The sequence below is a fragment of the Boleophthalmus pectinirostris genome, unplaced genomic scaffold (genome assembly GCF_026225935.1).
Source record: "Boleophthalmus pectinirostris isolate CB_2022bp ecotype Guang Dong unplaced genomic scaffold, ASM2622593v1 HiC_scaffold_16, whole genome shotgun sequence".
Taxonomy (NCBI): domain Eukaryota; kingdom Metazoa; phylum Chordata; class Actinopteri; order Gobiiformes; family Gobiidae; genus Boleophthalmus; species Boleophthalmus pectinirostris.
This window is the reverse complement of record NW_026571095.1, coordinates 23715697-23733149: the sequence shown is the minus strand read 5'-3', so window position 1 is coordinate 23733149 and position 17453 is coordinate 23715697. Positions and strand designations below refer to the sequence as shown.

The window sequence follows — 17453 nt, the reverse complement described above, 5'->3', positions numbered from 1 at the left end:
AAGGCTTGATTGTGATCTTTGTAAAGATGGTAATATTGTGAGTCAGCGCTTTTCTATTTAATGCAGCCCTATGCTCAGACACAACACAAAGCTTCTTTATTTATAGAGCACAAAACAACACAACACAATGTACTTTATAATGGAAGGAAGAAAATAAGCACCACACAACCTGCTGTGATAATGCAAATTACTTTTTCTCCACCCTCTCTTCCCATTGGTCAGCCTCATGACAATCTTGAGTGACAAGTGGACTTAACCAATCACAGTAAGGCATGACCTATCTGAGTAAGAAAATGACTTTACTTATAGTTTATGACAGTATAAAGTTAAGTATGCAAGAATGGTAAGAAATCAAAACTGCAACCCCAATTTTGGTCTATGAAATCAAATCAAACGATGTTAACAGAACACAATATAAGTTCTACTGTTATCACGATACTACGATGTTACTACTAAAGAATATACTCGATACTCAATAGATTCCAGTACCACAGTGATTAAAAAAGACTCCCATAGACAATAGAATGTTTTCAGCATTAAATTGCTGTACTTTCTTCTTTATTACCATGTGGCTTTATATCTGCGTAATCCATCAATCATTCCATAGTGGTCCATGGGAGTATTGGTCCACTAGGCCAGTGTTTCCCTTTTTTTTTTCTGGAGACCCATATTTTAAAAGTCACAAACCTTTGTGACCTAAGTCAATAGACATTATTTGTAAATCACCAAATAAAGGTGGATTTGACCATTACTGAGCATAAATGAGGATATTTTATTGTTGACTGAGTGATCGTGTCTCTCTGAACAGTTAATCTTGCTCAGTAAGTGAACCAGCAATAAAAGGTCTCCATAAGTATCCTGAAGTACACTGACCTTTGCTGATTTATCACCTTTATTTCTGGACAGCAGAGCAAGCATTTCTCAACTTTAGCTGCTGGAACACTCGTTCAGGGAAGGTAGATAGGATTTGCTAACTCACTCGCTCTCTCGTGTGTTAGAACTGTACATTGCAGAGCTACATGCAGATTATGACAAGGCAACCCCCCCCAAAAAAAAATTCTTGCGACCCAGTCTTAGGGAAAGAATGCACTAGGCTTTATACTCATTCTGAAATACAGATCATTCAGGAAAACTTCACTTCTGTAAGTATTGATACCTGTTCAAATGAGTATATAGTAAGTATTATTGATCATTATGTGATTTTTGATTCCTTTGAGAACTTTGTGCTTTGAAATAATCCTTGTATAGACCTAAAATAGTTGTGCATTATAGTTTTGGCAAAATCCGTAGAACTGTACATAGGTCTACTTTAAAGCTTGTTTTCTACCACTTTTTTTTTCTCTCTCTGCCAAATCCATTTAAATTTATCAGCCTGTCGCCAACCTGCAAGTACATCTCCTCTCGAGTGTTTGTAATAATAGTTGTTTTTGTCTTTATTGCCACTTACCCTTTAAGGCAACCTCTAAAAGTCATTGCTGCGCCCAGCTCTGATAACTCTTTTATCAGTCCGAGTGACATTAGAGATTTAGCTTTTCTATTAAGTTTTCAAGTTGCACGCCATGCAGATCCACTCGCAACAGCACTCCAAGAGAAAGAGGTTTCAACAGCCTCCTGAGGTAACCTTTTCAGTTGTTTGTGTCCCCAATGCAGGAAGTTTGGGCATGTGGAGATAGCAGTGGGTGACGGCAATTCAGATTCTCAAGTTAAGCCAGTCCATTTGTAGTTGTAGCACAATATGAGGCATGGAACTAGGTTGAAAATGTGTAGATAGTCATTGTGAATGTTTGTGTATGTGAATGTCTGCTAGGGCTCCAGTCAACTAAAGAAATTCTTGGTGGAGTAAAGGCATATCCTACTGATTGATTTGTAGACTGGTGAAACTCAAAACTATTACAAATCTCTATATATCAGCCCTAAACTACACCTGCAGGGGGGTTCATGTATTAACAACAGTTTATTCAAAAAGAAGCAGTAGGAAACAAAATATAAAGTTACACACTAAGTAACACACTTGTGATTCATTTTACTTAGACTGAGACTTAGACAAATTTTATTGATCCACAATGGAAATGATTTGGAAACACAGTAGCTCACACGTCACAATGTATTATAATAACAAAGAGCAACAGTATATAATTGTAATAATAAATTCACAATAAGCAGCAAAAATGGCAAGAAACTGGTGTCAATCTGAGGTTTGTGTGGGACGGAATTTTCAGTCCTGCTCCCGCCTGCACCCACATTGTGCAGTCCCGCTCCTGAACGCTCGTGCAAAGAATTGTAATTTTCATTACCACTTCCACCTGCATTTGCGATATTTTGTCCTGCTCCCACCCACAAGTCCTGCAAGACACGGACGTTCACTTTCTTAAGCTCTATCAAACACAGAGAAGCGGAAAGGAATTGTCTAAAATGTGCACGAGATTAGGCCATGTCCGCAAATTTAGGCTGCTTAAAAAGTTTTTACTAATGCCTAATAAAATATCCAGCACAAATGATGTATAATACTATATACTATGGTACTTAATGTACTTACTACATTCATATTTAGTTTGTGGCACTGCAGTTTTTCCTCCTACCCCCCGCCCCACATTGTGCAGTCCCGCTCCCGCCCGCAATGAGCTTTGAAAATGTGTCCCACGTCGCACTGCTTTGCATCGGGTCCCGCGGGAATGCAGGGCTCTAGTGTCAATATGGCATAATTATATATATGTATACAGTATGTGCAAGTAAAAATATAGAAATATAGTAATACAAATACATCTAAGTTATATACAAGTTGTTGTCCAAGATAAATCCTTAAAATTTAAATAAAATTAATAGTCGACTATTGCACATTTTGGTCGACTAAGAAAATATTAACCCATTAATTGAAGTTACAACTAAAGAGAGCCCTAGTGTCTGCAAGTTTTTTGATTGGTTTTGCAGTGTAATTGTAAATGGAACAATACTTTTTGGGAGTCTGTATTCATCGTGTGGACTTTTTCTTTATACTCTTATAATTTTTCTGTACTATGATCAGATTTGATCAGTACAGGGTTGAATAAATAACTTTAATAACTATGCCTCATTATAGATACAGTCTAAGTACTAAAGTTTTTCACTCTGCTATTTATTTATTTATTGCAGTTTGTGTTTTTTATCCACATTATACATTTTAGAATATTTTTGAGAGATAATCCTGCTTTAGGGTTATTGTGTCAGCGGAATAAATTAGTTTCAGTGTTATCGTTTATCACCTCTTAAGCAATATACAGCGCTTCAAACTTTGATTATGACAGGCCTAGTTTATTTTAAATTATTCTTCTTATTATAATTTTTTATCTCTGCTTTCATAGTGTGACATTGCCAGGCCACTCAGCTGGATTCACTACTGTATTCTGTTCATATAAATGCGCTGCCCTCACCCATGTCCAACACGACTTTCTCTATGGCAGGATTGGACTAAACGTTGCTACCAGCCACTGGTCTCCACAATTGCTCTGGGCTTTTCCATGACCCTGCGCATGCATATTCAGTAGTCCTTTTGGCCGCTAGTCCTTCAAATCCGCAACTTTTCACTGACTTTTTTGGACAATTCCTCCTCTCTTCTTTCTGCTGGTTTTGCCCTGTCTTTGCCTCCGTGCTCGCCCACCGTGAAGAAGGAGAGATTGATTAGTGCCGGGGTAGTTAAGAGAGAGGCGGTCAGCAGTGGTCACGGGGGCCTATAGGGAGTCCACAAAGTAAGGCCCCGGTCCCATGAAATGCTGGGTTTAAAAGTCGCACTGTAATCCCTCGTTCAGGCTGGGAGAGGAGAGAGAAAGGACACGGAGAGGGAGAAAGAGAATTTAGAGAGAGAGAGAGAGGGACAAGTGAGAGAGTAGATTGAGAAAGAGTGAGTAAAGAAGAGTTAGTGAAAGTGTTAGAGAAAGGGATGAGTGAATTGGTATAAAGAGAAGAGAAAGAAAGGAGAGAGGGATGAGTGAGTGTAGATGAAGGAAGAGAGAGAGAAGAGTGGAGGGGAGGAGTGAGATGGTAGAAAGAAAGAGGGAGGAGAGAGGAATAAGTGAGAGTAGATAGAGGAAGAGAGAAGATGGAAATACAGGGAGCAGAGAGAAGAGAGAGTAGTGGAAAGAGAGAGCAAAAGGATGAGAGAAAGGGATGAGTGAAATGGTAGAAAGAGAGAGGAACGAAAGAAAGGAGAGAGGGACAAGTGAGCTTACATGAAGGAAGAAAACAGTAAAAAAAAAAGGGGACAGAGGGGAGAGGAAAGAGAGAAAGAGGGAGAGAAAAGACTAGACAGCGCAAGAGAGAGAAGATAGAAATAAAGGGGAGAGAGAGGAGAGGAAAGCGAGAGAGAAAGGGTGAGAGAAAGGCATGAGTGACATAGTAGAAAGAGAGAGGAAAGAGAAAGATATTGACAAGTTAGAGTAGAGAGAGAAAATGGAGGAGCAGTAGAGAAAGCGAAAGAAGAGACATGAGGAGAGAGTGACAGTGGTAGAGGAGGAAAAATAAAGAAACGGAGAGAGAGAAGAGTGTGTATTTAATAGACTGGAATGTATAAATATATTTATTTTTGTGAGCCAACTTAGTTTTAACCAATTGAAAAATGGATATTAGTATTAGAATGTATCATAGTTTAGTCGTTAGTGTACTTTTTCTCTTAAGTACGGTTACCAGAATGGTGCAAAAGTTCAAAATCTCACCAAAGTGAAATAATTACTGTACAAAGTCAAACTCACAGTAATGCCAACAAAAAGGCAAAACACTTCTCCCTTTGTTCCAAAAACAGCACTTACTCTAACACCTCTGTGAGTATAATTACTGCTTTCATACTGCCCATTTAAAGTCCACTATTTTATCAGACTTTACCACACTTACGTCTACTTTAAAATAATCTTGTTTTAATTTTACAGAAAGTCAGAAAAGGTTGCTTTAAGTGCCCGGCCTCATTGGAACAGTGGTCCTTTTTGTCCTAAATGAGACACAGTAGCGGTGAGACGAAGCCTGTTTTCATCCTTCAGTGGCTGTCCTCTCAGTGACCCATCGTCTTCTCTCTCTCTCACACTGCAGGCTGTACAATCTATATCTCTATAACTCATTTCAAAAACAGTTTACTGAAAGCAGAAGATTTGCCGTGCCCTGTAAGCACCCACTCCATCCGATGTCCATTTTTTACTTAAAATGTGTATATATTACTTTATTTGATGGTAAATATTTATTATGATAGTTTTACACCATTCAAGAGGCAGAAGAAATATTTAAAGAAAAAGATGAAAAGAGGGAGAGATGTGTTGAGTTCGATGCTGGTTATCAGTTGCAGGAATATTTTTGTGCAAGGGACACATTTTTCCTCAGAATTTAAGCATTATCTCAAAAATGCTCTTGTGTGTTTTTTTCAGATTTGGCAAAAAAAAAAAAGTGGCCCTTGTTTATAGTATGCTGGCTTGATAACAGAACATGAATTACCTGTACTAAAGTCATAACTGTTGTCCATGTCCAATAAGGAAGTGGAACTATGAACTTTGCCAAAATCGACTTGGGACAATTTCAGCTACTGTATTTTTCAGACTACAAGTTACTCCGGAGTATAAATCACACCAGCCAAAAAATGTGTAATCAAAAAGAAAAAAAATATATAAGTTGCATTTTTTGGGGGAAATTTATTTTATAAAATCAGACACCAGGAACCGACACTTCATCTTGAAAGACAAATTATAGTATACTATAACATAAACAACAGAACAGAACAAGTTTCACACCTAACCACTAAATCCACTGAATTCCTCATCCTCTGTGTCACTTTTGAGCAACTTTGCGACCTCCAGAGGTAAACCATAGATCCATGAGGTAAACGGAGCATCACTTCCTCTTCTGTGTAGTTGTCGTCAGACTCAGCATCAGTTCCAGTTAGAATTGTTCCGGCCTTTCTGAATCCTTTCTGAAGTCCAGGCTTTGTTGATCCATTCAAAGGCTTCCAGGAAAGTTGCATGGTGCACCCTCACAAGTTTCTCACTCACTCCAAACTTTCTTTCTGCTGCTTGATTACCGTTTTCAGCAGAATATTTCACTAATTGCAGCAAGACAACGGCTTTTTCTGCAGGAGACATGCGCAGTAGGGCATGAAGTGACAGTGGTACAGGAATAGCAGATACTGGCACACAAGCCTAGAGCGACCTCTCGCAGCATCAGTGTGAAAATTGTAATATATAAGTCGCACTGGAGTATAAGTTGCAGGACCACCCAAACCATGAAAAAAAGTGTAACTTATAGTTCGAAAAATACGGTAAATCTTCACACATTTAACACAGAAACCCTGCATATTTAGTTCTTCTGTCAAACAGAAAACAGTCAATTTCTCTACTGAAGGTAAAAGGTAGCTGTTAACGTGAAAACCACTGCTTCATGATATCACAAGGTAGAACAGAGCATTTAACACTTTTGATATGTAGACAGGCTGATAATAAAGGATTATTCAAACATGTGTATGAATGAAACAAAACACAACTCCAGGTATGTTTATGAGAAGGTAACAGCATGGCTTAAAGCTCACAAGAATCCATTTTGTGTAATATAGGACCTTTAAGTAAGTGAAATGTAGTCTAACCTGTCATATGCACTTTAGAGACCCTTTGAACAACCCTGCATACTGTAGTCTGCATGTAAATACTTTAGTGCTGAGGTAGCCACTAACTTTTATCGATTTGAAGCGCCAATTCCCCGAGAGCTGAAATTCCCCTTGTGAATCTTGGTTTGATGGCATTTTCTGTGTTTGTTTTTGTGCCCCCCGAGCGACAGCAGAGCAAGGTAAAGCATGCGCCAAGATTGAGCAGTTTGCAGAAGTGGCCCAAAGCGTGATACTTGAGAGAAACCCAGAGGAATAAGACAACAGTGTACAAGGATATATGACTTGTGTCTCCTCTGTTCTCTCAGCATAGATCAAACATGGCTGCCAGAGTTCAATAAGATATTCTTCTATAGCATCATATCTCAAGAAGTATCCAAAAGGTAAATTTACAGATGTTGAACCTATGTTGAACTCACTATGTTACGGCCAAAATATACATTTCAGCCATATCGACTTTAGCTGCTCCCCATCTGTGTTAAATATGAAGAGTCTGAAACCAGCCACAGATGGAGGTGCAGATCCTGTAGTGTTTAAAGAATACTGCACCAGTTTGAGATATGGAGACAAACTTTAAAATTTTAACTTACCAATAAAAGAAAAAAAAAATCTTGTTTTAGAAATATTTATTCTGACTTTATAAGAATCCTGTCGAAAAGAGATGCATCTCAAGAATAAATAAAAGAATAAAAAACATTGTGAGATGGACCAGTGCCCGAACATATGAATTTAAGATAAACTTTGGATTGTTGGCGTAGTAATTCAAACAAAATATTATCTATTGATGTTACTAGGGAATTTGTCCTTTGTGTTTGACCCGTCTTTCAATGCTGTGGGCGCAACCTACAGCTTGCATAGTTGCACAGTATATTTTCAATTATTTATCTTGATTTTTGAGTGCCAAGTATTTCTATTCAATCCGTGTATCATTTGTTCATTCGTTTTTCAATATAAAACCAAAAATAAAATGAAAAAACAGCTATGTTCTTCATTATTTGTCTCCAAAACCAAAATGAAAAAACAAATACCGATTAGTTTTTTCAGTTTTCAGTTTTGTGTTTAATTGTATTTTGGAAAAAACGGATAACGTCCGTTTCCCATTTACGTGACTTAAACTGCGATGCTGGACTTTTGCACCGCATACGGACTGAACCAAGACTAAAACAAGACTAAACCCGGACTAAACCGTTTTCAGTTCTGGTCTGGTCCCAGTCTCAGTCCCGATCTGGTCCCGGTCTCAGTCCCAGTCTCATCCCGGTCTGGTCCTGTTTTCAGTTTCGGTCTGGTTTCGGTATGGTCCTGGATCTAGTTTAGTCCTGGTTTAGTTCTGGTTCAGTCCGTATGTCATGCAAAAGTCCGGCATCGCAGTTGAAGTCACGGAAACGGGAAACAGGAAACGGGAAACGGTTGTTATCCGTTTTTTCCATTATTCATTTAAACACAAAATAGAAAACTGAAAAAACTAATCGTTATCTGTATTTTTAATTTTGGTTTTGGAGACAAATAATGAAGAAAATTGTTGTTTTTTCATTTTCTTATTTTTGGTTTTATATTGAAAAGCAAATGAACGAACGATCCACTTACTCTATTCTCTTGCTGTTCTTGAACTTTCCATTGCAACACAGGAATTCCCCCATTGTGGGACAAATAAAGGTTCTGTTATCTTGGACCGCTGTGTTTGGCATGCTCAGAAGTGTTCAAAATGACTCCTATGATTTGAAACAGTAACTTATACATTGTTGTTTTTTTTTCCATTATCTCATTCTAGGTGTTTTCATTTTTTGACTTGATAGCCGGTACAGCTGTCACGGTCACAGTTGGTATTCAAAACCCGCTCGAGACATTTGAACCTTACTGTACATCAATGGCCACAGGCTCCGAGCGGTGGCTGGTGAGGGTAGTAAAAAACATAGTGCTAAATAGAGAGAGTGCCTTCATGTCTCCCCAGCACCCCAAGGCAAATAAACAGGCCGGGGGAAGTGTGAAATGGGATGAGAGATACACCACGAGAATAAACACTATCATTTAAGACCAAGGCATGGAGGTAGCATCAGTACAGCCGCAGTTCTCCTTGTGCACTGTCCAGCTTGTGAAGAGCGGATAAGAGAGCCGCTTGGTTTCTTTTGATAAGGCTCAGGTTCCCTTAGCTCCGCACCAAAATATGTTCACCGCGTTCATTATTTGTACACAACATCACAGAATCGGCTTTGGTGGCGCTAATTCTGTCTACGCTCCAGGCTCCCCGGAAACGTCAAGAGATTTAGCTTTTTGGAAAACTTTTCAAATCCTCGACAAACGCCGTACCTCATGCGGAATAAAAGTTTCGCCAAAGGGTCAAAATTTGCATGCCTCGCTCCGAAGTAAAAATTAGCAACAGTTTTGATTGGATTCAGCGGTAATTGCCCTCTGTCACCTTTCCTTAAGGCATGCCCCTGCAGCCATGCCTAAAGATATCAGGATAATTGCCATTCAGGAGGTACACGTGAAGTTTGTCTCTGAATCTGAAACGTGTGAGTGTAATTGTGAGTAGAACTTTAAGTACAGTAGAAAGAAGGTTAGAGCCCGCCCCGGAGCTATCACTGTGTTTTGCATAGATAACGACGTACCCTGAAATTTTCACATTTTTTTGTCAATTTATTTATTGTTTTTATTTATTTTTGTCTCTACATCTTGTTTGCCCTTCCTCTCAGTGTCATGTGGCAAGGAAGGGGAGGGAGGGCGTGGGTTTTCAGTTTCCCAGGGGAGGTGAAGACTGCGGCGGATGCGCGTGGAGATGTTTACCCAACTGCCTGTTTGCCAGTTTGTTTAAAGACAGACTGGCAGCTATAGAGGGGTCAACAGCGAGCTAAAAACAAAGGCGTCTCGGGAGCTTGTGACTTGGATTGCTGTAACTCGACTTCTTTGTTTACAGGAGAAAACAGACAATAAATGGTAAAGATGATGGAAAATGGATTCTTTAAGTCATTTCTAAAAACATACCTGGAGTTGTGTTTTGTTTCATTCACACATATTTGAGTAACCCTTGTTTGTGATGTTATGTTGTGGTAGTTTTCAAGTTAACATTTACCTTTTACATAATGTTGAGTAGAGATTAGAAATTCCAGAGCTGAAATGATCCAAATGATTCTAGTGAAGGTGTATGGAGTTTAAAAACACAGTGGAGCACTTCCTGTATTACCACGTGACATCACAATGTGTTTTCTGTTTGATAGAAGAACTGAGCCTAAATATTCAAGCTTTGTGTGCTAAACATTTGCATGAACCAAAACACAATTCTAGGTATGTTTTTGTTGAGCCAAGAACAATGTTGGTGTATAATGTCTTAGTCTTTTAAGAGATGCCGTTATGAAAAAAAAAAATAGAGTTTTCAGCAAAAATGGAGTAGTGAATACATATATTGTTATTATTTTCTGGTTGGTAATGGTAGTAGTAGGTAGGGATGTAACGATATCCAAATCTCACGGTACGATATTATCATGATATGCCTCTCACGGTACGGTAATTATCACGATATGCCTCTTACAATATGATAATTATTGTGGAGGGGTTATCAGAATTGTACATATGCTATTTTTTTTGCCTTTTTAAATACCTTGACCAGTCTTCAGTGTGAATCTTTACTGCCATATTCCAACGATATAAGATTTAAAAGTGCTTAATGACAGCTATTTTATTATATATTAAGTAAGTAAAGGATCATGGCCTATGCAGTTCCCCTTTTCTTCATACTTTTAATTGAAAAATCTTGAAATTCGATATTATTGTGAGAGTTCTGACGATACATTAACACAGTATTTTTCGTTATTGTTACATCCCTAGTAGTAGGTAATATGAGCTATAATATTTATAGTAGTTGTATAGTGGGTTGAAGTAGAGTAATTAACTTTCTAACCAGCATGTTAGTTGCTCAAAACCATCTCTTTCTATGGTCAATTATAGAAATTGACTTAAACTACTACAAGTGACAATGGCAGCACCTGATACTGCATTAATACTTATATAATATTACCAGTTCATAGTAATACTAGTAGCAGTGTTGTTAAAATACAATGTCACAATAAAGTGTTCAGATTTTCAAGTGGGTTTGTAGTTGGAATAGATATGTGATATGTGGTATGTACTAGTACTAGTTTAATTTTAGCAGTATTTTGTACAGCACATATTCAGAGCTTGCACGTTGGCGTAAAGAAAGAACATACTCTTACCAGTGAGAAGTGGCAACAATGTCGATTTAAAGGGCCCATATTACACTATTTTCTGATGTGTGTTATAATGTTGTTTCCTCATCATAAACATGACTGGAGTTTTGTTTTCTTTCGTTCACACATGTCTAACACACACAAACCCTGCATATTTAAGTGGAGTTCGTCTCCCAAACAGAATACAAGTTAGTAATCATGTGTGAATGAAACAAAATACAACTTCAAGTATGTTTTTCGTGAGGTAACAACATTATAACATGGCTTGAAGCTCACAAAAATCAATTTCGTGTAATATTTAAATGTACTAGCTGATGTTGTAGGAGTATTTTAGAAGATTGTAATAATATTTGTAGCAATGCAAGTCCCCAAATTGCAAATCACATCCTCAGAGCCTGGTACATTAGCTCTGCCTGAGGGCCACATAGCAGTCACCATGTTGTGGGAACTTCTTTAACACTTGGGCTGTCTTTCTGTCATCTGGTATCACCCACTCTCCTCCTCTTACTGCGAGCGTGACCAGACAAAACACAGTGCGACGGCGAAGGCTGAGAGGAGAAAAGGCTGAGGAGACTGGATGTACTCTGCGAAGCTCCTACACATATTTGTTTACACTTTTCTCACACAGTTCGTCTCACTGACAGAATCTGAACGGGGAGCCAGCACAAGAGAGGGCTTTAGACTCTTGCTATAGCGTCATGCAGGCAAACAGACTGAAAATACTCCAGTGTGGAATTGTTCTGGGAAGCCATCTGGATGCACATCGTAAAAGCATCTGAAGTCGCTCTATATGTTTGTGTGGGGTAGACTGACCTCTATCCAAAGTGGTGCAAAAAGGGGGTGGCCAAGATGGAGGAGCTGAGAGCAGACGAATGGCTAGTACTGTATCTTTTTGTACACAGTATACTGGAAAATGTTTGCTGTTAAAGGTACATTGTGTAACTTTTCTGATAGAGGTTTGACCTGTAATTTAGCCTGATGGTGCCACTTGCTTGTCTCCATAGAGTTTAAGTTGAATGGCATAACGTGTAACATAAAGAAATATAATGGATGAAAGTGGGGTGATGTACCTCCATCAGAAAAGTTATGCAATGCACTTTTAATTTAACATTGTATTGATAAGGTGGGTGCAAAAATCGTTTAATGTGATGATACAGTATCGATATGGGTGCTGTAGCGATATCACCAAGAGTATTTTTTTGGTGTATTTTACTCAATTATTTTGTTACAGTACTACAGTTTTGTTGCTTGTTCAGTGGAAGGGAACTCGTTTATGCGACACATTTGACATTTTCACTGTTTTGAGGATTAAAGTGTGCGTGTTTTTTTTGTTTTTTTTTATTGAACAGTATTGAATCAATTTAAAATATACCTTACTGAATCGAAAGCTCACTGTGTCGAGATAGGTATCGTATGAGGGCATATGTATCGAGGTATGTATCTTATCGGCAGCTTCTTAATGATAAACAGCCCTATACTGATTCGCTTCAACTTGGACTAATATCGGTTTGTAGCTTTCTGAGGGCATCACATTAGACTTTAGGGTTGTCAAAAGTGTTGAAAATCAGATACTAAAACTGGTATCGAAACTAGATACTCATATGAACAAGTATCAATACTAAAAGTCACATTCATACGGTAGAAATGTATAGCTTTAGAATGATGTTTAGCTGTATCAGAACAAGTATAAGTCCACATAAACAAGTAAACACCCATGGACCACTATGGAACATACCCAGATGATTAACACCACATGGTAATATAAACAAAATTACTAATATTTAATGTTGTTGTATCATTGTGGTATCGAACTGATATCGAATACCGTCCATTCCTACCGAATTCTAAATCTTAGTACTGTGAACTGGACTAGACTTGTATTTGTTTAGTTTGCACATCTTTCCTACAGTACATTTTTACCCAAAGTGACAAAAACAGTCCCATATTAAATACTCTCCATCTTCCAGTAGCGCTGACAACCTCGTCCATCGCACCATTGAGATCCAGAGACATTAGGCGCCGTGACGGAGCTTTTATCAGATATTAGGCCCGTTCAAATGGATGATCCCGGGACTACGGCGTGACCGACAGACAAAAAGCTCCTCTCTCATTCCTCTCGCTTATCCACCTCCAAAGCACAGCTGCAGTCATTTGTTACAGCGCACAGGGAGGTTTTTTCCCAGGATTCCCTGCAGGGCCACATCCTCCGGTTTTGTCTTTAGGTCCATCCCCGAGGAACAGGGAGTCTTGTGGCACCGGACGACCGCTGGGCCCAGTCTCTTTGTTCTTACATAATGATGAACTCCCAGTGGTACATGGAACGCAACATTCAAGTACAAATGAGAGGAAATTGGGGAAAATATAGTTGAAACAGAAGGATTTGCATAGCCTTCTCTCGGTTTGAGTCTGCATGGGGTCTTTTTAATTTGTCCCCCTGTCACAACATGTACATTAACATGAAAAGCTATAGACTGGTCTGTCATACAATTGGGTGCAGTAACATAATATGCATTCTGGAATACAATACTGGTGTAGTTATTGGCAAAAGTTTCTTTCATTTGTGGCTCTTGCTCTTTATGGAGTGAGCCTTGTGTCTCATTTAAATTAAACAAGTCCAAACAAACAAAATGAAAAAAAACAACAACAGTATTTTAATTGTGGTGGAATTCTACCCAGAATTCACCAGGCAAGCACAAATATTATAATGCTGTGCAATAGTTCAACACCTGACATGATGCCATGTCTCTATTTACCCAGATATCTATCACTACTAATACTAGTACTGAAACAAAATAATAAAAAATAATATTGAAAAGTAATCATTTATTGGACAAAGTTGAACTATTCCTGAATATCAGAACTGTCTTGATCTAAGCCCACATGATAAAGAAAGTACTTTTTTTGTCTTTAAATTAGCATTATATTGTATAAAACCTGGATTTGTAAATATTGAAATAGTTGCCCAACCAGTCAGTCCCTTCTACATTCTGTTCAAATCCAGGATCTAGAATCGGATCAAAGAAACTTCCGTCCTTATTTGGGGCCGTGCAACTGCATTGCTAATTTGTATCATGCGTCTCTCAAATGAAGCATCTCTTCTCAAAAATTCTTTTATCATTCTGAAAATATCTAACTTCTTTTACCTGGGATATAATGGGTATGGTGCTTTGATTTCTAATTCTGCAGAAATACACATTTTAGCATTTAGCATTCTAGCCAGGCTGGCACCACCTAGTGCCTCCCACTCAGTTTCATTTTGCTTCAGCGACTCGTCAGGAATCAGAATACACTAGACGGTTTGCAAGAACCCCGGAAGTTATAGACCGTAGATGGGTGTAGACGAAGTCATAGAGTCTGTGTTGGCAACGAATCCCAACATCGAGGATTTAAAGCTGGAACAATAGAGAATATTTGGTGAATTTTATCAATGAGAAAGACGTTATTGCCCTTCTTGCTATGGGATTTGGGAAAAGCTTAATATAATATTTATAAAAAAGTACCCGCCTACTGTCGAGCGAAGGGATCCTAATGCTGTGAGGTCCGACAGTTTCCACAAAGTGAAACTGGTAGATGAATCAGGCTACATTTTTTCAGTCCTCTGTGTTATTTTTGTCCCTTTCATTAACTTTCTGGCATGTTACCTTTTTTTTTTTTTTTTTTTTTTTTTACCCGAACGGAGCATCTCATGGTTAATCTGCCTGTCAGTCATGCCCTCTGAAATCAGGGGTATTCAGGGGACATAATACAATTCCAGCTTCAATCGTCTTTATAAAGTTTTGTCAGAGTTGGTGATTTTGCCTACTGAGCATATTCCTTAGTATCAAAAAATAGAAGTAGAAATACGGCAGTTCATGGCTTACTATTCTGAATGGTGCAGTATCGCGCCATTACATATTTTCATTGGATATTTTAAATTTCAGTTTGTATTTATATCAAAATGTCTATAAACTCTATTATTCTCGCCTAACCCAGTTCTGATCCAGCCTTAATGCACACCTAGTATTTACTCAAATTATTCTGCTCTTATACAGTAAATTCCCCTCGAGCGCACTATACAGATGACACCAGCTGATGACGGAGTGCGGTTTTCTTTCAGCGTTTTCTCTGCTTATCTCTCCAATTAACATGCGCCTGCACTGCCTGTGAGCTGGCTGCTGTGTCTAATGATGCGGATTACTGCTGCCACTCCCGCTGCATGCTGGGAGCTCAATTCCCCTTTGAGGCCGTGCGATCTGTCACCCCTGCCTCCCTCCATCTCCGACCTGCGAATCATCATATCGCCGTTCAATGGGCGCCAAGCTGAGCAGTAATGGCCCCAGCCTTTCTCATCTACTCCTCATGTGTCTCTTGTTATTTTCAAACTCCACTCCAGACACTCAGAAAACACAGCCGTCTTTGCTTTTTTCCCCCCTCGTATGTTGTCTGCAGATGAAAAAGCGGTTGGATATCTCATTTATATCAGAGCTGAAAAAAATAAAACAGGCCAGTGCTAATGAAGAAGTGATGACAGCGAGATGTATGTTCTTATTTGAGCTGTCTGTCCCCAGCCCCCTGTCTCACACCTGCTCCTACGTACACACTTCACATGGTGCTCTATATAAGGCAGTGCCAGTGCTATCCAGGCCACTTTTATCCATTATAAACCATACTGACTCTGTCCTGATTTCGATCTGATTTGGGCCATGGTTTTGTTTTTGTTTTGTCTTCATATATTAAATGTCTTGTGTATTGTAGAAAACTGACAAGAGTGAGTCAATGAGTGAGTTTTTTGAGTTTTAAGGCATGTTATGATGACGTTGCAGCCTCAAAAACATACCTGGAGTTGTGTTTTACTTCATTCGCACATGTTTGAGCACTTCCTGTATTACCACATGAAATCACACGCTGGAACTAAGTGTTTTCCATTTTAGTGAAGAACACACTGGGTTTGTGTATTAAACATGTGTGAATGAAACAAAACACAACTCCAGGTATGTTTGTGACAAGGAAACAACATTAAAAAAATAAAAATAAAAATAGAAAACAGAGTGATATAGGCCCTTTTAAACTTTTCTGGTATGCTCATGGAAATGTTTTGCTTAAAATATGCGCTTTGTTTACGTATTCTCATTGTTCAAATATATTGAAAACATGTATTCATACTGTAAGTAGAGTTGCCTCTCCACAAATCTTATCTGTAACTTCATACTGTGGAACATTCCAGGCAAAGATCTCTCTGGAGGCAAGCAGACTTCCCACAAAGTTAGATAGTGCACCTTTAAGATAGATTTTAGTCTGATCAATATTAAATAATTAGCCCATGCAGGTATCAAATATCTCAACACTTCATGTTTCCCACCTGAGTCTTATTGTAGCCACAGTTTGGACCTTTGTAAATTCTAGTATCTAATAAAGGACAGTGTAACACAAGATATTTAGCCCCAGTCTCTGCCACCCTGCTGCTGACACTGTATCCCTGTGTGTGTTTACTAAAGGAGTTTTAGACACAAAACAGGAGGCTGCAGTCATCTGAGGTCACCTTCACTGCAAAAAGATGAAGAGAAGTTGCATGTTTTTCATTTTATGGTGTTGTGAAACAGTGCCACAAAATCATTACCACAGCTGCCTATTACTAAAGGGCCCTCTATTGGATTGTAAAATTATCTTAATGGCGTGCTGACAGTCCATTATTTCAGCTCTGTTTCCTGCTATGTTTCTGAAGTCCTCCAGGAAAAGACACTTTACTTGAAAGAGAACACGTATTCACTTGTATAGTTTGTGTAAACTTGGCTCTGACACATTCTGTCTGTCTGATTGCAGATGACATTCTCAGCGAGCCCGTACTCGGAGCTGATCCAGGTGACTCCCAACAGCATGGCCTCGGGGATGGAGAAGCCGGAGATGTTGTGGGTGATGGGCCCGGTGCTGGCTGTGGTCCTCATCATCATCATCGTCATCGCGATCCTGCTCTTTAAAAAGTAAGGCTGCACCCACCTCTCTCTCCAGGGGTCTGTCCAAGCTGACGGCTGGTGGCACCTGTGATTGGGCTTTCTTTTGGTTGCATCAGGAATGGAAATAAGACTCTATGCTCTCTCTGCCTCCTGCACAGCTGCTTACACACAACTGTAACATCCCATTTGAGTAGCCATCATATACAGTGTGGGGAATGCCAGATTTGTTTTGTCTTTGAGGAAATCCTCTTTTCCACACAGAGATTTTGTCCCAGTTAGACATTTTAACAATAGCATGTGAAATGTCAGTAGAAATGGCAGCTGACATGGGTCCCTAATGAAAAGCACAGCTTGGCTGTCAGAAACTCTTAGTTTAGGTGGGAAAAAAAGGCTTTGGCCAACACTGTTGGCCATTTGAAACAGGAAACAGAGGGCTCAACTGAAGCTTAACTCAGAGCTCAGTCAGTATCTCTTAAAAGCACTTGAGCTGCCCCGCTGCATACTGTGGGCACATGGGCCAGCCCACAGCACTCACCACTATTGTGTTGGAAGAATGGAATATAAACTAGTGCTGCTAAACTCTTTATGCAGCCAATTAAAGTGAGTGTGCCTCTGCTTTAGTTTATATGAGCTATATATAGATGGGCTACATTAATTTCCAATTCATAGACTCAGAATACAGTGGGTTTCATCTTTATTATGATTATCAAAAGAGTTTGC

General features: G+C 39.0%; 1 protein-coding gene across 2 annotated transcripts in view; it reads left to right on the top strand.

Moving 5' to 3' along the window:
* The window catches only part of LOC110164091 (protein tyrosine phosphatase receptor type F), a 288692-nt gene that overhangs the window by 213042 nt on the left and 58197 nt on the right, over window positions 1-17453 (top strand). For both annotated transcript variants that reach the window (XM_020929120.2, XM_020929118.2), the window contains one exon: window positions 16603-16760. In XM_020929120.2, the coding sequence (XP_020784779.1) occupies window positions 16603-16760 (158 nt within the window). The remainder of the gene's footprint in view (window positions 1-16602; window positions 16761-17453) is intronic.